General features: G+C 43.6%; 1 protein-coding gene across 1 annotated transcript in view; it reads right to left on the bottom strand.

Annotated features, from left to right (window-relative positions):
• The window catches only part of LOC124606451 (MTOR-associated protein MEAK7-like), a 132,101-nt gene that overhangs the window by 34,176 nt on the left and 77,328 nt on the right, over positions 1-20,597 (bottom strand). Inside the window, exon 4 of the mRNA XM_047138434.1 lies at positions 18,129-18,456. Within this exon, the coding sequence (XP_046994390.1) occupies positions 18,129-18,456 (328 nt within the window). The remainder of the gene's footprint in view (positions 1-18,128; positions 18,457-20,597) is intronic.

The following is a 20,597-nucleotide window of genomic DNA, read 5'->3' as shown; positions in this document are numbered from 1 at the left end:
TTGTTTATTTGTTGTTATATCTTTGCAATTTTCAAGCTGCTAGGTTAGTTTCGTTATCGCTGCCGTGCTGTTCTGCTCCGCTGTTTATTTGCACCAAACAAGAGCAACGTTCAGTGATCCGTTTTTTTGTGGTCGGAAGGCGTATCAGGATCCGAAATTCATCGAAGACCCTCGGTATAGTACGGAAACAGTGTTTTGTCACAACGGAGTGTCTACGAATGGATTGAAAAATTCCGAAATGGTCGCACAGTTGTTACGCACGATGAAGGAGCCGGACGACCGTTTACCGCCACAAATGAAGAAACCATTGAGCGTTTACGTGTAATGATTCTCTTAGACAGACGATTAACTATTGACGAAGTGCCATATCGTCTGCAAATTAGTCACGGGTGTGCCTACGAAATCATCCACAACACACTTGGGTTTCATAAAATTTGTGCAAGATAGGTCCCAAAACAAGTCACACAGTTGGATAAACAAACGCACTAGCACATCTGCAAAAAACATTTGGATCGCTATGGTAGCGAAAGGGACAACTTCTTTTACAGGATCATTACTGGTGACGAAACATGGCTCCATCATCACGAGCCGGAGAGCAAAAGGCAGAGTATGTAATGGGAACATCCAAATTAGCCGAGCAAGAAAAAATTCAAGACCCAACCGACCGCAGGAATACTGATGCTCACGGTTTTTTGGGACGCTCAAGGTAGAGTACTGGAACGTTATGGGGAAAGGAGCACAACAATAAACAGTGTACGGTACAGTGAGATGCTTACTGCCAGGCTAAAGCCTGAAATTCGAAGCAAACGTCGAGGATTGCTGTCAAAAGATGTGTTGTTGCACAACAATGCCCGTCTGCATACTGCTGCCCACACTGCTGAAACGCTCCAGAAACTCAAATTTGAAGTATTGGATCATCCTCCATATAGTCCCGATCTTGCCCCTTCTGACTATCACTTGTTTGGTCCACTCAAACAGGCATTAAGGGGCCGTCAATTTGCCTCGGACGAAGCAGTGAACGAAGGGGTGCATTCCTGGCTTGCAGCTCAACCGAGAACCTTCTTTTATGAGGGCATCAGGAAGCTTGTACAACGATGAACCAAGTGCGTTGAAACACAAGGAGAAAAAATGATGTCCGTGTAAGTTTCCTATTTGATTACAATAAAATTTTATAACTACTCCGCGGATAATAATTGACTTACCCTCGTACTATTCCATGAGATGTGGAAGATGTATGAGACAGGAAACGCCAGAAGTAGGAAATGGGGCTGCTACCTCAATTTTGATATCAAATTGCTATGCAAATTAATTAAATTTATCAATTAATTACCCCACCCCAACCATGCCCATCGCCCCCAGATGACGTCCTGTGTTTTCGTCAACCGCCACGGGGGTTCTCGTACCCACCCCTCCCCCTAAGCCACATAAACTATTGGCGGGAATTTCGAACTTTGACGGGAATTTCGAATTTTGGTGGAAATTTCTTAGTTCCATGGCTATGCTGATGTCACACCCCACGTCTCACCAGAGAATTGGAAGAAAATCTGTATGCAGTGCCCTTTAAGGGACTAATACCCTGGTACTTCTGCACGTGCAACCCCAACATATGGAAACATACCAGATGCCGGAGAGGAAGGTTAGTACACTGTACTCTATTAATTATGGTTGGGAAATTAAAGTAAAAATTGGTCACAATTTCGTAATTAATCATAAAGAAGGCCCCACTTACACAAATACATGAATAGTGCTAAACAAGGACTGCCTAAAATTTCAATACAGCTAAAAAATTGACGATACTATACAGCTGGTGTTATTCTGCTGGAAAAAAGTATCACAATACCAACCGAAACTCGTGGCAGACGCACTCAAACTCTGTCCTTCTCCTACAAGCTGGTGGGAAAAAGGCTGGGTGGAAGGTACCACCTTTATTCTTTTTGGTAGTAAATATGTTCAGCTGAAGAGATGCTTGTGTTGGACAGAGAGCAGTTTAGTAAGTGCAGCTACCTAGAGCGACCACCACACACACACACACACACACACACACACCGGAGTGTCCCCTACTCCAAGTAAGTGCCCGCCGTGAAAACAATTCACTGTAACAATTGTACTTTACGTCAACGCACCGTTTATAATCGATCATTTATTAAAGAGAAGAACACAATCGTGACAGTAATAAATTTCCTCTTTCCACGAAAATAGGTGCAGTCCGTTTCTTTTTTTATTTTTATGAGCAAAATCGGTATAGTTTTTACGTTTGACTACAGGACACAATTCGCATCTCAGTATTTTGCGACATCCAATCAAGTGCACCACAGCCGTTTACAAATGATCAAGCTATACATAGCCTGTACACATCCACGCTGCGGAAATTCGGAAAAAAGTTTCACTATTTTGTTGCGAAAACTACCAATCACCACAGAATGCCCTCGTTATTTTGAAATCATCAAAGTAAAGAAAAAACGAGAATTTAAACTCTGAAGGAAAAAAAATCTATATTAAGGAATTTCTTTCAGCTTGATAGACAGATTAGACGACCTGAGAGCGCCTCTCGCTTTTAAATCAGTGTCTGTAAATAAACTGTCATGCATGTGTGTATTACAAGCATTTGATACATGGGACGTAACGTTAGAGAATACAATATTTCACGCCATTAGCTCACTTTTCGAAAAAAAGTAATCATTTTACCTACGACAACAAGCTATAATTCAAGAGGACGTTGCTATATCACATCTGCGTTTCCAAATAAAACGTGAGAACCTGTCTTGTAATACAACCTCCTATAAAATTTTACCATGTCTCTCTGTCTTCCATTACATCGAAACCAGTTACTGTCTGCGTGCTTATATTCTACATTTTTGCTCCATAACTCCCCTGTATCGGCATGCCTATAAAGTTTCTACCATACAGCAGATTCTTGTGTTCTTGTTTTGTAAGCAATTTGATCATCACAGTCTGTTTCATGCAATCTACTCACACATTGGAAAGAAAATACTATCATTTCTAGGTTCCATAACGAGCTAAAATTAAACTGATGTCTACTTTATAATCAGAGGTTCTGAAACATGAAATTACACAGGACTTGAGGTAACACACATCTTTAAACACACAATCCTGACGATAATATAAAAACAGTCATGATTCCACGAGAATAGATACAGCCGATTTCTACTAGTTTTATGAGCAAAATCGGTGTACTTTTCAGAGAACTATGTGCATCACAGCTATAACTAGTTATACCGCTCCTTGTAACAAAATCTCCTTTAAGATTTTACCCCATCTCTCTCTTTAGATACATCGAAAAACGAGTACCGTCGGTTTGTTTACATCGAGCATTTTACATATACACATATTGCTCAATTGGAGCACATGGCGAATGCACGAAGTCGTCTGCTCAGATCTGTGCAAAGTTTTGTCGATTGTACTGGAGGAAGACCATATCCAACAGACTATCAATCACAAGAGAGGGTTCCTGTATTGGTCCTTCATAAGCAGTTTAATACATTGTTTTCTTCGGCTGTAACACATCCAAGCAGTGTATGACTACAGCATTATGCATCGCCACATACTTTCTATTTCTACCATGATTTCAAGGTGTGCATCAGCTGCTAAACTGGTATTAACACGTTTCAGTCCATTGCCTCTCACAGAAAGCTCAACAACACATGGAGTAAACTATGCAGCTTCCACGAGACACAGGTTGGTGGGAATAAAACACAGAGGCGATGTTTCTCAGTGACAAAAACGTGGAAGGCATCGCAACATATGGAAACTGGAAGAGTTTCTGAGATTGTAGAGCGTTTCCAACAACTATAAAGTTAATCTCATCATCCACAGTACTGGGGTAGTGGATGTCTTGGTGTTCCATTTATAAGAGCATTGTTTTCTCATTTTGCAGTCATGAACATGATTTCTGTTCTGGTGTTGAATATCACCAGAACGTGCTGTTCACATCATGTTGCACATCATGCAGACTACTGCGCACAGTTCGAATTGTAACACGACGTTATGTGGGTGTACCAAAAGCATTATTCAACATGGTGGCGTTGCTGTCAGGGTTCCCCGAGCGATAATCCGTAGGTCATCCACTGCAGTAGAAGCCCTTGGGCGGACTGAGCGAGGCATGTCATCGACAGTTCCTGTCTCTCTGTATCTCCTCCATGTCCGAACAACATCGCTTTGGTTCACTCCTAGACGCCTGGACACTTCCCTTATTGAGGGCCCTTCCTGGCACAAAGTAACGATGCAGAAGCGATCGAAATGCGGTATTGACTGTCTAGGCATGGTTGAACTACAGACAATACGAGCTGTGTACCTCCCTCCTGGCGAAATGACTGGAACTGATCGGCTGTCGGACCCCTCCGTCTAATAGGCGCTGCTCATCCAAGGTTGTTTACATCTTTGGATGGGTTTAATGACGTGCCTGAACAGTCAAAGGGACTGTGTCTGTGATATAATACCCACAGTCAACATCTTCCTTCAGGAGTTCATGGAACCGTGGTGATGAAAAACTTTTTTTGATGAGTGTATGTAAAATTGAGGAAATACGACGAAATAGGTAGACTCGCGAAAAAGACTTGCAAATTTTCTTAAATTGGCTGAGAATGCATAAAATTAGAGAAAAGGACCCTGACCCTGAAATGCGAAAAATTGAGGTGGGCTGAGGGTACCCGGACACTCAAAACCGAGAAAAGCTTAAAAATTATGTTCTGGCTGCATTCACTTTTAACGCTACCCATCCCCCTGTAAACTACTCAGGTTTTCGTAACACATACTCCAACAAAGGCGCCATATTGTTAGAGCCATATGGTTTCGGAAATATTAGTTATGCGGAATGCGGCGCTCTTAATACTCTAATGCAGGATATATTTGTCCAACATCATATATACAACAAGCCTGCAATTTTCCTACCCCAATCACTACAGAGACAAACTTTAAAATGATGAAACTACTTCCTTCTACACTATTTTGGTGTCCTAGGAAGGCAACGTCAGTGTATATCCACGCTTGAGCTGCTTATAAACCAACTATCACAAAGTCTGGAGACTGCTATTCTATCTCTTAAGAAATTAATGGATTTTGTACGTATTTTTATTTCGGAAACGTATGTACCCTCAATCACACTTCCCGTGCCAGTCGTGCTTATCATTAGTAGTAATAGTATCAGTTTTAATGGATACGGTTATGTCTCGCTAGGAAGCAGAGAAGAAAAACCGACATGAATATTTTCGATAGCTGATACATTAAGGTACCACCCATATTACGCTACACAAAAATGCACATGAAGAAGCAGCAACTTCTTACTAGGGAGTAACAAGCACCACAGTCAGTAACCAAAGGAGATGTAACACCCTTATTGCTGTTTGCAGTAGCATCACCACAACCCTGGTGGCATTCCTCTTGCACAAAGAAGTCCATGTCTGATGTTAGGTAGTTCTGCTTGTGTAGGACAATAAAGCAATTTCGTCCTAACATCACGTCTCTTGAATACACCCCCCTCTCACACTACTAAAGGTGATATATGTGACTTAGGTGCAATCTCCTACAGAACACTCTTGGGAAAGGCTTAAGTTTAACAAACACATTGATTCTTCACATTAATACTTAAGGAATAGCATTGTTTGTGATTTCAGCTGTAATTTGGTAATATCTATATATGACTGCCTGTGAGAATACAGTTATGGATTGGGATACATATGGCTTGCTTGTTTTAATACGGCGCCTTTGTGTAACACTTATGTCACCTTTGTTGGAGTATGTGTTACGAAAACCTGAGTAGTTTACAGGGGGATGGGTAGCGTTAAAAATGAATGCAGCCAGAACATAATTTTTAAGCTTTTCTCGGTTTTGAGTGTCCGGGTCCCTCAGCCCACCTCAATTTTTCGCATTTCAGGGTCAGGGTCCTTTTCTCTAATTTTATGCATTCTCAGTCAATTTAAGAAAATTTGCAAGTCTTTTTCGCGAGTCTACCTATTTCGTCGTATTTCCTCAATTTTACATACACTCATCAAAAAAAGTTTTTCATCACCACGGTTCCATGAACTCCTGAAGGAAGATGTTGACTGTGGGTATTATATCACAGACACAGTCCCTTTGACTGTTCAGGCACGTCATTAAACCCATCCAAAGATGTAAACAACCTTGGATGAGCAGCGCCTATTAGACGGAGGGGTCCGACAGCCGATCAGTTCCAGTCATTTCGCCAGGAAGGAGGTACACAGCTCGTATTGTCTGTAGTTCAACCATGCCTAGACAGTCAATACCGCATTTCGATCGCTTCCGCATCGTTACTTTGTGCCAGGAAGGGCCCTCAACAAGGGAAGTGTCCAGGCGTCTAGGAGTGAACCAAAGCGATGTGCAGAACTGGGTAACCATCAGATTGTATGTTTATGCTGTACATTTCTCTCATGCAGGTACTTTCCTGGTACTGACTCCATACAGTGGAATAATGCTTCACAATTCATAGCACGGTTCATTTACGTGAAATCTTTGAAACTCCATCTGTCTGGAGCTCCGTCATGTATAAACCACATGTTTCTTCTTAATTATTTGTTGTATCACCACAACACTCTCACGTCTACTATACACTGATAAGAGATGCTACCCTTCTTGACACAGATCCATTGGAAGAGATCTTGTGCTTTTGGATGGATGCTGTAGGTAAGATCGGTGTCGCAGGGAGGATTGGTCAAGGACAATGTGGGAGGGATCTGTCAATCTCGGACTTTATCCTACGAATTTGAGAATACTTCGTGATGCCACCCACACAAGGAAAGATGACCAACCGTTACCGCAAAATCTGCGCTATGACCGATGCGCTGTAAATATGTAGATACCCTAATTGCATTGGTATAGGACTCTGTCTGGTATACTTTGGTGTATATCGCCGAATAGACGTACTGCACAGTCATAAATGATGCAAAAACTGGGAAGCAGTCTGTTGCGTCTTGGCTGGCGTTGAAATTAGGAACAACTGGTATAATTTCTAAAACTGATTGCACTATCAACTGCAGTGTGTATTACCGTGCATCGCCCCATATCAACAGTGTCTTTCCCATCTCATCTGTCCACAAGTTCACTGTTGATTACCGCATAATGATTGACTGACACCACATGGTTGAAGTGGAGGGAGCATTGGCGGAACACTGGACATCTGCTACTTGTCACTATGGAGAATGGGATTAAATGTAGGAGTCTTCACCTTCAGACAGGTATTTGGAAGCGTTCCTCAGTGTCGCAGAATCGTCCAATTTCCATATGCTGTATGTGCTCCACATGTTTCTATATTTTTAAAATTTTTCCACCAATAAGGTAACAGTACCTCTTTTTATCTCTACTTCCTCGCATGTGTTGTGAACAGCATCTTCTGCTGATGGTCAACACTAGAACAGAAATCATGTACATGACTGCAAAATGAGGAAACAATCCTCTTCTAAGTGGAACACCGATACATCCGCTACCCAATCACAGTGGAAGATAAGATTACCTGTATAGGTTATCGCTTTCGGATAGCTGTTGGAAATGCTCTACAGTGCCGCAAACTCTTTCAGTTTCCATATGTTGCGATGCCTTCCACGTTTTTGTCACTGAGAAACATCCATCACCTCTGTGTTTTATTTCTACCAACCTCTGTGTTGTGGGAGCTGAGTAGTTTACACCATGTGATGTTGAGCTTTCTGTGAGAGACAATGGGTCGAAACGTGATAATGTTGGTTTAGCAGCTGACACAGATCTCGAAATCATAGTAGAAATAGAAAGTGTATGGTGGTGTACAACGATATAGTCGTACACTGCTTGGATGTGTCACAGCTGGAGAAACAATGTATTAAACTGCTTTGGAGGACCAATACAGGAACTGTCTGTTGTTATTGATAGTATGTTTGATATGGTCTTCCTCCAGTACAGTCGACAAAACTTTACTCAGATCAGTGCAAGCAACTTCGAGCACTGGCCACGTGCTCCAACTTAGCAATACATGTATATGTAACATGCTCGATGTCGACACAGAGATGATATTCGTTTTTAGATGTATCAGAAGAGAGAGATGGGGTGAAATCTTAAAGATGATTTTGTTTCAAGGATTGGTATAACTAGTTAAACTTTGGATCCAGATAGTTCTGTAAAAAATACATCTATTTTGCTCATCAAACTAGTAGAAATCGGCTGTATCTATTCTCGTGGAATCATGACTGTTTTTATTATTATCGTCAGTATTGCGTGTATAAAAATATGTACTACCTCAAGTCCTCAGTAATTTCATATTTCATTCTAGATGTAATTGTAAAGTGTAGACACCACTTGAATTATAGCTCGTTGTGGACCCTAGAAAGATAGTGTTTTTTCTGACATGTGAACCAGGCTGTGATGATCAAATTGCTTAAAGAACTAGAACGCAAGATTCTGATGTATGGTAGAAACTATACAGACATGTCGGTAGAGGTGAGTTATAGAGCAAAAATGCCAAATGTGAGTACTCAGATGGTAATTGGTTTCAATGTAACGGAAGAGAGAAAGACGTGGTAAAATACTGTACGAGGCTGCATTACAAGACAGGCTCTCATGATTTCTTTCGTAAATACAGGTGTCATATAGCTTCGCACTGGTAAAATGGGACTTGCCATAGTGTACAAAACATCAACATCCTCCCGAATTGTAGCTTGTTGTAGTCAAACGTAAAATGATTGTGCTTTTCCAATATTTGATCTAATGGCGGGAAAGATTGTATTCTGTAATGTTATTTCAAGTGCTCGAAATGTTTGTAATATACACGTACATGACAGTTTATTTACCGACACTGATTTGAACGCGAGAGACGCTCTCAGGTCGTGTAATTTGTCCATCAAGCTGAAAGAAATTGCTTAACATAGATTTTTTTTCCCTTCAGGGTTAAAATTCCTTCTTTTTCTTTACTTTGATGATGTTTTCGAAATAACGAGGATATTCTGTGGTGATCAGTAGTTATCGCAGCAAAATAGTGGAATTTTTTTCCCAATTTTACGTAGGGTGGACGTCTGAAGGGGGTGTACAGCTTGATCATTTTAATCGGTGGTGGTGCACTTCGTTGGATATCACAAAATAGTCACAGTAGCGACATTCAATCTGTCCACAGAGTATCTGGTAAAGAAAATGAAGGGGGAATTTGGAGAGGGAACTGAAGTTCAGGAGAAATAAATAAGACTTTGGGGTTTGCGATCACACTGAAATTCTGTCAGTGCCAGGAAAGGACTTGGAAGGGCACCCGAACGAAACGGATAGTGGGCTGAAAAGATTTTATAAGACTAACATCAACTAAAGCAAAACAAGGCTAATGATATGTAGTCGAGTTAAATCATGTGATGCCAAGGGAAACAGATTCGAAATGAAACACTGAAAGTAACAGATGAGCTTTGCTATCTGGGCAGTAAAATAACTGTTGATAGAAGTACTAGAGAGGATATAAAATGCATAATGGCAATGGCAAGAAAAAGTTTCTGAAAAAGAAAGGTTTGTTGACATAATATATATTTGAGTGTCAGGAAATTTTTTCTGAAGGTGTTTGTCTGATATGTAGCCTTGTATGGAATAAAAACGTGGGCGAGATGCAGTTCAGACATGAAGAGAATAGAAGCTTTCGAAATGATGTGCTACAGGAGAATGCTGAAGATTAACGAATGCAGATATACTAATGAGGAGCGGATAGGGCACGATAAACGAAATTATGGCTCGTATGGGGGTATATAAACAGACGTTTTTCCCTCGCTTCAGGAAAGTGAACGACTTGTAGTGGTAGAATGTATCCTACACCGTGCACCGTACTGTGGCTTGAGGAGTATGTATGTAAATGTAACAGAACTGAAGAAAAAAGAAATTTATATCATAACTTGACTAAAAGACGGGATCGGTTGACAGGAATCATCTAAAAGTTGTAGAGGGACACCTGAGCTCAGTTACAGCAAGCAGCCTCCAATGGTTGTAGGTTGTAGCAACTATGCAAAGATGCACAGAACAGGGCAGCATGCAGAGCTGCATCAAACCAGTCTTCAGACAGAAGATGATATTAGCAACAATTATAATTGAGTCATACGTAGATGCGTCATGTGTGGCTCACTTGTTACCGTTTAGGTTATTTGAAAATGCTATTTAATGAAATACATAGAAAAATGAGTATTAGGTTAACATTAAGTAATTGTGCTGCATGTTCGTATGGTGAAGGCCAATGGTAATTTAAGAAAGGGTTGCATTGCCCCTTTTTCTGGCGTTTCCAATGTCTCCGTCTTGCGGTCACTGAATTTTATGTGATCTCTCTTGTTTTCTCAGTACGAGCGATTGCAGTCCACTACTAACTTAAATTTATGTTGAAAAAGTATACGTTTTGGACTCATTCTTTGCTTTACATATTTTGAGAGGTGGTCGTGTGGACGCAATCAAGGAAAAAATGTCCCCGTAAACATGGGCTCTAAAATGCATAACTTAAGAAGTATGAACACCTGTTCAATAGAAGAGATGTGGTTTGCAGCAGCGAAGATGAACAAGAGTTTACAGCTCTTAAGGTGTACATTCTAGAGCCTTTGTTTACTGAACATTTTTCTCTTCTTTTGGTCTGTATTACCATCTCCCAAAATGCGGAAACCAAAGAGCTTGCAATAGAAGAGATTTGTTTCATAGTGGTTCTAGATCTGGAAATTTTTGCTTCGAATGATCGTTCCTGTCATATCCCTGAAACTGATATTCCTCCTGGTACGACCTGTATAACTTTTGAGGTTAATCATCTAATGTCACTGTAAACGCCATGTACCATTTTTTACTCTTACTGTGTACATATTACTTTCAGTACAACTACTTTTACGAGGGTCGTTCAATAAATAATGCCCCATATTTCTTATAAAAGAAAGCCATTAATATGCATAGACAAACGGCCTTGCTGGTGCTTCACATTTGATGTTTGTTCTGCGTTCCGGTGAAGTTTCGAACCGTTCTGGCATATGGCAGAGTCGTAGTGCAGCGTCAAAATGGCATCTTCATACGACTCACGTTACAAGCAGCGTGCTGTTATTGAATTCTTGTGTGCAGAAAAAAAAATCGTGGTGAACATCCATACATCTACATCTACATCTATACTCCGCGAGCCACCTTACGGTGTGTGGCGGAGGGTACTTATTGTACCACTATCTGATCCCCCCTTCCCTGTTCCATTCACGAATTGTGCGTGGGAAGAACGACTGCTTGTAAGTCTCCGTATTTGCTCTAATTTCTCGGATCTTTTCGTTGTGATCATTACGCGAGATATATGTGGGCGGTAGTAATATGTTGCCCATCTCTTCCCGGAATGTGCTCTCTCGTAATTTCGATAATAAACCTCTCCGTATTGCGTAACGCCTTTCTTGAAGTGTCCGCCACTGGAGCTTGTTCAGCATCTCCGTAACGCTCTCGCGCTGACTAAATGTCCCCATGACGAATCGCGCTGCTTTTCGCTGGATCATGTCTATCTCTTCTATTAATCCAGCCTGGTAAGGGTCCCATACTGATGAGCAATACTCAAGAATCGGACGAACAAGCGTTTTGTAAGCTACTTCTTTCGTCGATGAGTCACATTTTCTTAGAATTCTTCCTATGAATCTCAACCTGGCGCCTGCTTTTCCCACTATTTGTTTTATGTGATCATTCCACTTCAGATCGCTCCGGATAGTAACTCCTAAGTATTTTACGGTCGTTACCGCTTCCAATGATTTACCACCTATGGCATAATCGTACTGGAATGGATTTCTGCCCCTATGTATGCGCATTATATTACATTTATCTACGTTTAGGGAAAGCTGCCAGCTGTCGCACCATGCATTAATCCTCTGCAGGTCCTCCTGGAGTACGTACGAGTCTTCTGATGTTGCTACTTTCTTGTAGACAACCGTGTCATCTGCAAATAGCCTCACGGAGCTACCGATGTTGTCAACTAAGTCATTTATGTATATTGTAAACAATAAAGGTCCTATCACGCTTCCCTGCGGTACTCCCGAAATTACCTCTACATCTGCAGATTTTGAACCGTTAAGAATGACATGTTGTGTTCTTTCTTCTAGGAAATCCTGAATCCAATCACAAACCTGGTCCGATATTCCGTAAGCTCGTATTTTTTTCACTAAACGTAAGTGCGGAACCGTATCAAATGCCTTCCTGAAGTCCAGGAATACGGCATCAATCTGCTCGCCAGTGTCTACGGCACTGTGAATTTCTTGGGCAAATAGGGCGAGCTGAGTTTCACATGATCTCTGTTTGCGGAATCCATGTTGGTTATGATGAAGGAGATTTGTATTATCTAAGAACGTCATAATACGAGAACACAAAACATGTTCCATTATTCTACAACAGATTGACGTAAGCGAAATAGGCCTATAATTATTCGCATCTGATTTATGACCCTTCTTGAAAATGGGAACGACCTGCGCTTTCTTCCAGTCGCTAGGTACTTTACGTTCTTCCAGCGATCTACGATAAATTGCTGATAGAAAGGGGGCAAGTTCTTTAGCATAATCACTGTAGAATCTTAAGGGTATCTCGTCTGGTCCGGATGCTTTTCCGCTACTAAGTGATAGCAGTTGTTTTTCAATTCCGATATCGTTTATTTCAATATTTTCCATTTTGGCGTCCGTGCGACGGCTGAAGTCAGGGACCGTGTTACGATTTTCCGCAGTGAAACAGTTTCGGAACACTGAATTCAGTATTTCTGCCTTTCTTCGGTCGTCCTCTGTTTCGGTGCCATCGTGGTCAACGAGTGACTGAATAGGGGATTTAGATCCGCTTACCGATTTTACATATGACCAAAACTTTTTAGGGTTCTTGTTTAGATTGTTTGCCAATGTTTTATGTTCGAATTCGTTGAATGCTTCTCTCATTGCTCTCTTTACGCTCTTTTTCGCTTCGTTCAGCTTTTCCTTATCAGCTATGATTCGACTACTCTTAAACCTATGATGAAGCTTTCTTTGTTTCCGTAGTACCTTTCGTACATGATTGTTATACCACGGTGGATCTTTCCCCTCGCTTTGGACCTTAGTCGGTACGAACTTATCTAAGGCGTACTGGACGATGTTTCTGAATTTTTTCCATTTTTGTTCCACATCCTCTTCCTCAGAAATGAACGTTTGATGGTGGTCACTCAGATATTCTGCGATTTGTGCCCTATCACTCTTGTTAAGCAAATATATTTTCCTTCCTTTCTTGGCATTTCTTATTACACTTGTAGTCATTGATGCAACCACTGACTTATGATCACTGATACCCTCTTCTACATTCACGGAGTCGAAAAGTTCCGGTCTATTTGTTGCTATGAGGTCTAAAACGTTAGCTTCACGAGTTGGTTCTCTAACTATCTGCTCGAAGTAATTCTGGGACAAGACAGTCAGGATAATGTCACAAGAGTCTCTGTCCCTGGCTCCAGTTCTGATTGTGTGACTATCCCATTCTATACCTGGTAGATTGAAGTCTCCCCCTATTACAATAGTATGATCACGAAACTTCTTCACGACGTTCTGCAGGTTCTCTCTGAGGCGCTCAACTACTACGGTTGCTGATGCAGGTGGTCTATAGAAGCATCCGACTATCATATCTGACCCACCTTTGATACTTAACTTAACCCAGATTATTTCACATTCGCATTCGCTAATAACTTCACTGGATATTATTGAATTCTTTACTGCTATAAATACTCCTCCACCATTGGCGTTTATCCTATCCTTGCGGTATATATTCCATTCTGTGTCTAGGATTTCGTTACTGTTCACTTCCGGTTTTAACCAACTTTCCGTTCCTAATACTATATGCGCACTATTTCCTTCAATAAGAGATACTAATTCAGGAACCTTGCCCTGGATACTCCTGCAGTTTACCAATATTACGTTAACTTTTCCTGTTTTTGGTCTCTGAGGACGGACGTTCTTTATCAACGATGATAATGTCCTCTCTGGTAAGCCGTCAGGTATTTTATCGTTTCGCCCAAGGGGGGGTCCCTCTAACCTAAAAAACGCCCGTGTGCACGCCACACGTACTCTGCTACCCTAGTAGCTGCTTCCGGTGTGTAGTGCACGCCTGACCTGTCTAGGGGGGCCCTACAGTTCTCCACCCAATAACGGAGGTCGATGAATTTGCAACCATTATAGTCGCAGAGTCGTCTGAGCCTCTGGTTTAGACCCTCCACACGGCTCCAAACCAGAGGACCGCGATCGACTCTGGGCACTATGCTGCAGATATTAAGCTCAGCTTGCACTCCGCGTGCGATGCTGGTTGTCTTCACCAAATCAGCCAGCCGCCGGAAGGAACCAAGGATGGCCTCAGAACCCAAGCGGCAGGCGTCATTCGTTCCGACATGTGCTACTATCTGCAGCCGGTCACACCCAGTGCGTTCAATAGCTGCCGGAAGGGCCTCCTCCACATTACGGACGAGACCCCCCGGCAAGCACACCGAGTGCACACTGGCATTCTTCCCCGACCTACCCGCTATTTTCCTGAGGGGCTCCATAACCCGCCTAACGTTGGAGCTCCCTATAACTAATAGGCCCGCCCTCTGTGACTGTCGGGACCTTGCCGGAGAATCGGCCACTGGCCCAACAGGCGAGGCATCCTGTGGTGGCTCGGAAACGATGTCATCACCACTAGGAAGCACCCCGTACCTGTTGGAAAGGGGTAAGGCAGCTGCCACGCGGCCAGATCCCACCTTCGCCTTTCGGCCAGGCACGCGCGAGCCCACCACTGTCCGCCATTCACCCTGGAGTGATGGCTGACCGGTATGATGCTCACTGCCGGAAGACGCAGCGACATCAGGGGTTCCATGTGATTCCAAGGCCACCGAAGTAGGCATAGGTCTCACCACAGTTGCCCCAACGCCACTACGAGCCGACGCCTGCGCCTCGAGCTCGATGAGCCTAACAGACAAAGCCTCCACCTGCCCCCGAAGAGTGGCCAATTCTCCTTGCGTCCGCTCACAACAACCACAGTCCCTACACATGACTATGTTTACCCTACTCTATACGGTGACAAATTCCCAAGATAATCTTCTGATGAGCTACTCTGATAATCAAGAAACACTCACTGAAATACGAGACGCGAAAACTACGCTAGGTTTTCCCAGAAAAACTATTTAAAAGCAAAGCGCAGCAAATAAGTACAAAAACGCTTTATACAAACAGTACTCGCTGCTGCTGGTGCTCTCGCTCTGGCTGTCACAAGACAACTGCTGATTCAAGTGACTAGTGGCTAACGGCCGCGAAACAAACAAAAGACGGTTTTAGGGCGCTTTCTGTTCTAAACGATCAAGAAAACACTAAGAAATCTAACACGAAAACTACGTAAAGTTTTATCAAGAACTGTTAGTTACTATGCAGAGCAGATAAACACAAATAGAATCCCTTCCTTAGTGGAAGGTCGTAAACAAAATGCAAAATAAACGCTTTATACAAACAGTACTCGCTGCTGCTGGTGCTCTCGCTCTGGCTGTCACAAGACAACTGCTGATTCAAGTGACTAGTGGCTAACGGCCGCGAAAACATAAACGTTAGTGTGCAGTGTTGGCGATACTGCAGTCGATAGGAGTTAATTGGACGAAGGGTAAAGAATGTTACAGCCTCAGCAAATGCAGAAACAGAGCTCCATGATCAGCCACGCTCGGGACGTCCTGTCACAGGCACTGCTCCAGACATGCTGAATCGTGCGAATGCAATTATTAGTGCCGACCGACGCATCAAAACTGGACAACTGGCTCTACAGTTGTCGGTCAGCATTGGAAGTGTGTCTGTAATGATCGAGTCTCTCAGATATTCAAAGAGGTTCTCACGATGGGTTCCACTAATGCTCACAGCTGATCACAAGATTCAAAGAAAGGCCATTTCATCTGAATTGTTGGGGCGTTTTGAAACCAATGGAGGGGCCTTTCTGTCACGGATCGTCATAGGGGACGAAATCTGGGTGCACCACTTTACGCCAGAAACAAAAAGGCAGTCCATGGAGTGGCATCATCCTCATTCACCACAAAATAAGAACTTCAAGACAACCCCCTCTGCTGGAAAAGTCATCGTGTCAGTCTTCTGGGATTGTGATGGCGTCATTCTCGTGGATGCGATGCCAAGAGCGTCAACCATCAATTCAGAGGCATAAGTGAAGGCTCTGAATAAACTCAAGAACCGTTTTCGACGTATTCCATCGGACAAGAACCCAGCTCGATAATGCACGCCTACAGAGAAGTCTGAGAATCCAGGAACACATCGCCAAATTGAGTTGGACATCATTGCCTCATCCATCCTACAGTCCAGAGCTGGCATCCTCGGACTTCCATCTCTTTGGGCCGCTTAAAGATTCTCTACAGGAAGCACACTTTGAAGATGAAAAGAGTGTCATTCATGTATTGAAAACATGGCTACGCCTACAGGACAAGAGCTTTTACCAGCAGGAACGTGCTCTTCCACAACGATGGTATGGCCATAGAACAAGATGGAGTCTACATAGCAAAATAGGACATGGACAAGACATGTTGATGTACATTACTGGCCATTAAAATTGCTACACCACGAAGATGACGTGCTACAGTCGCGAAATTTTACCGACAGGAAGAAGATGCTGTGATATGCAAATGATTAGCTTTTCAGAGCATTCACACAAGGTTGGCGCCGGTGGCGACACCTACAACGTGCTGACATGAGGAAAGTTTCCAACCGATTTCTCAAACACAAACAGCAGTTGAGGGGCGTTGCCTGGTGAAACGTTGTTGTGATGCCTCGTGTAAGGAGGAGAAATGCGTACCATCACGTTTCCGACTTTGATAAAGGTCGGATTGTAGCCTATCGCGATTGCGGTTTCTCGTTTCGCGACATTGCTGCTCGCGTTGGTCGAGATCCAATGACTGTTAGCAGAATACGGAATCGGTGGGTTCAGGAGGGTAATACGGAACGCCGTGCTGGATCCAAAAGGCCTCGTATCACTAGCAGTAGATATGACAGGCTTCCTATCCGCATGGCTGTAACGCATCGTGCAGCCACGTCCCGATCCCTGAGTCAACAGATGGGGACGTTTGCAAGACAACAACCATCTGCACGAACAGTTCGACGACGTTTGCAGCAGATGGACTATCAGCTCGGAGACCATGGCTATGGTTACCCTTGACGCTGAATCACAGACAGGAGCGCCTGCGATGCTGTACCCAACGACGAACTTAGCTGCACTAATGGCAAAACGTCATTTTTTCGGATGATTGTCGCTTCAGTGTTTGGCGACATCGCGGTGAACGCACATTAGAAGCGTGTATTCGTCATCACCATACTGGTGTATTACCCGGCGTGATGGTATGGGGTGCCATTGGTTACACGTCTCGGTCACAGTTGTTCGCATTGACGGCACTTTGAACAGTGGATGTTATATGTGCGACCCGTGGCTCTACCCTTCATTCGATCCCTGCGAAACCCTACACTGCAGCAGGATAACGCACGACCACATGTTGCAGGTCCTGTATGGGCCTTTCTGGATACAGAAAATGTTCGACTGCTGCCCTGGTCAGCAAATTCTCCAGATCTCTCGGCAATTGAAAACATCTGGTCAATGGTGGCCGAGCAACTGGCTCGTCACAATACGCCACTCACTACTCTTGATGAACTGTGGTACCGTGTTGAAGCTGCAGAGGCAGCTGTACCTGTACACGCCATCCAAGCACTGTTTCACTCAATGCCCAGACGTATCAAGGCCGTTATTACGGCCAGAGGTGGTTGTTCTGGGTACTGATTTCTCAGGATCTATGCACCCAAATTGCGTGAAAACGTAATCACATGTAAGTTCTAGTATAATATATTTGTCCAATGAATACCCGTTTATCATCTGCATTTCTTCTTGGTATAGCAATGCTAATGGCCAGTAGTGTATATTGTCACCAAATTCTAACTCTTAACAATAAATGTAATATGTTCTGAGAAAAAAATGTGGGACATTAGTTATTGAAGGACACTGCGTTCGTGTATATTCTGTAGTAGGTATCGTGCAATCATTGTCTGTTTCATCCACGAATTCGTTTCCCTTAATTCACTTAACACTTCTATACAAACGTCTAACCCCTCTCCACCCGTGGGTCTCCATCCCGAGAGCACCACAGGCGGGATAGCGCCAGAAGAAGCAAGTCTCCGACTTACGTGAAAAGGAAGCAGGTGAAGTCCCCGCGGAAGCTGTCGGAGTAGTCCCAGCTGTCCGAGGCGAAGCCGCCGAAGACGTGCTCGGTGGCGTCCTGCACGATGAGCACTGTGGGTCCCTTGTTGGCGATGCGCTCCACCAGCTTGGTGTAGCTGACGCCGTGCTCGACGGTGGTGAAGAGCAGCCGCCACTGGGTGCGCAGCGGCCGCGGCAGCGACATGTTCACGTGCACCACGGACGGCACGTCCACCACGGACGGGAACGTGCGGTGCCTGCCTGTGGGCATGCCTGCTTCTGGAGGACCGGCCACACCGCGCTGAGCTGTGCTGGCTGCTGGCACGCACGTGCAGAACTACCTGACAGGCGCAAAAACAGGCACCCGGGCGTTTCCACCTCGCACAGACCATCTGCATGCGGTCTGCACTCTTTTCCCTAGCCTGTCTGCAACCTGAAGTGCGAGCAGTGCTAGTCGTGTTGGCAGTAGGGTTCCCTGGGACAACGCCTACCGTATAGGAACATCGGCAATTGGTTTCTTGTCTAACAGTCTGCCGCAGCATGCGGTAATTTACGTAGATTCTTTTCGTGTTAGTTATATCACGTACTAAGATCACCAGACAAAGTAGCTGCCACCCCTCGGTTGCTGTAAAGTGCTGTAGATGCTGCAGAACTGGTACCAGCATGTCGTGTGACCCCCCACTTTGAATAAGCCGTGGTTGTCAAGTCGTGCATATAGGGTGATTCAGCTGCGCCTACCGACAGGTTTTATGTAACTTGCAACACCTTCAAAAACCCCACTCGAAGTTTTCATATTCTCTCGCGCGCTACTCGTAAAATAAATGCACATACTACAAGAAAAAATCAACATGACCTTTTTATACTAAATCAAATGCAATTAAATTTTGTACAGGAACATGTTTCCTCTGGAGGCCAGTATATTCGATTTATTCAAGAAAAACGCGTTTCAAGGTCACTTTTGGACGTTTTTCTAAAATAATTCGAAAACTACAGCCTACAAAATTTAGCTACATTAAATTTCCTACAAAAACCTCCTGTTCTTCTTTTCTGTAAGACTAAATTTTGTGCATAGCGAGCGAGAGAATATGAAAATCTTGTCATGTGGCATTTGAAAATGTTGTGAGTTGCGTAAAACCCATCGGTAAGGACAGCTGAATCACTCCATGTGGCAGCTTCTAGTAGGCAACTAGCTCATAACTTGTCACGAACACGTGACACAGCAGCAGAAAAGAGCGTTTTGTTTACATCTACATCTACATTTATACTCCGCAAGCCACCCAACGGTGTGTGGCGGAGGGCACTTTATGTGCCACTGTCATTACCTCCCTTTCCTGTTCCAGTCGCGTACGGTTCGCGGGAAGAACGACTGCTGGAAAGCCTCCGTGAGCGCTCGAATCTCTCTAATTTTACATTCGTGATCTCCTCGGGAGTTATAAGTACGCGGAAGCAATATATTCGATACCTCATCCAGAAACGCACCCTCTTGAAACCTGGACAGCAAGCTACACCGCGATGCAGAGCGCCTCTCTTGCAGAGTCTGCCACTTGAGTTTGCTAAACATCTCCTTAACGCTATCACGCTTACCAAATAACCCTGTGACGAAACGCGCCGCTCTTCGTTGGATCTTCTCTATCTTCTCTGTCAACCCGACCTGGTACGGATCCCACACTGATGAGCAAAACTCAAGTACAGGTCGAACGAGTGTTTTGTAAACCATCTCCTTTGTTGATGGACTACATTTTCTGAGGACTTTCTCAATGAATCTCAACCTGGCACCCGCCTTACCAACAATTAATTTTATATGACCATTCCACTTCAAATCGTTCCGCACGCATACTCCCAGATATTTTACAGAAGTAACTGCTACCAGTGTTTGTTCCACTATCATATAATCATTCAATAAAGGTTCCTTCTTTCTATGTATTCGCAATACATTACATTTGTCTATGTTAAATGTCAGTTGCCACTCCCTGCACCAAGTGCCTTTCCGCTGCAGATCTTCCTGCATTTCGCTACAATTTTCTAATGCTGCAAGTTCTCTGTATACTACAGCATCATCCGCGAAAAGCCGCATGAAACTTCCGACACTATCTACTAGGTCATTTATATATATTGTGAAAAGCAATGGTCCCATAATACTCCCCTATGGCACGCCAGAGGTTACTTTAACGTCTGTAGACGTCTCTCCATTGATAACAACATGCTGTGTTCCGTTTGCTAAAAACTCTTCAATCCAGCCACACAGCTGGTCTGATATTCCGTAGGATCTTACTTTGTTTATCAGGCGACAGTGCGGAACTGTATCGAACGCCTTCCGGAAGTCAAGGAAAATGGCATCTACCTGGGAGCCTGTATCTAATATTGTCTGGGTCTCATGAACAAGTAAAGCGAGTTGGGCCTCACACGATAGCTTTTTCCGGAATCCATGTTGATTCCTACAGAGTAGATTCTGGGTT

This window comes from Schistocerca americana, chromosome 3, assembly GCF_021461395.2.
Source record: "Schistocerca americana isolate TAMUIC-IGC-003095 chromosome 3, iqSchAmer2.1, whole genome shotgun sequence".
Lineage (NCBI taxonomy): Eukaryota > Metazoa > Arthropoda > Insecta > Orthoptera > Acrididae > Schistocerca > Schistocerca americana.
Note: the sequence above shows the minus strand (reverse complement) of the source record. Positions and strands in the feature narration are given on the sequence as shown.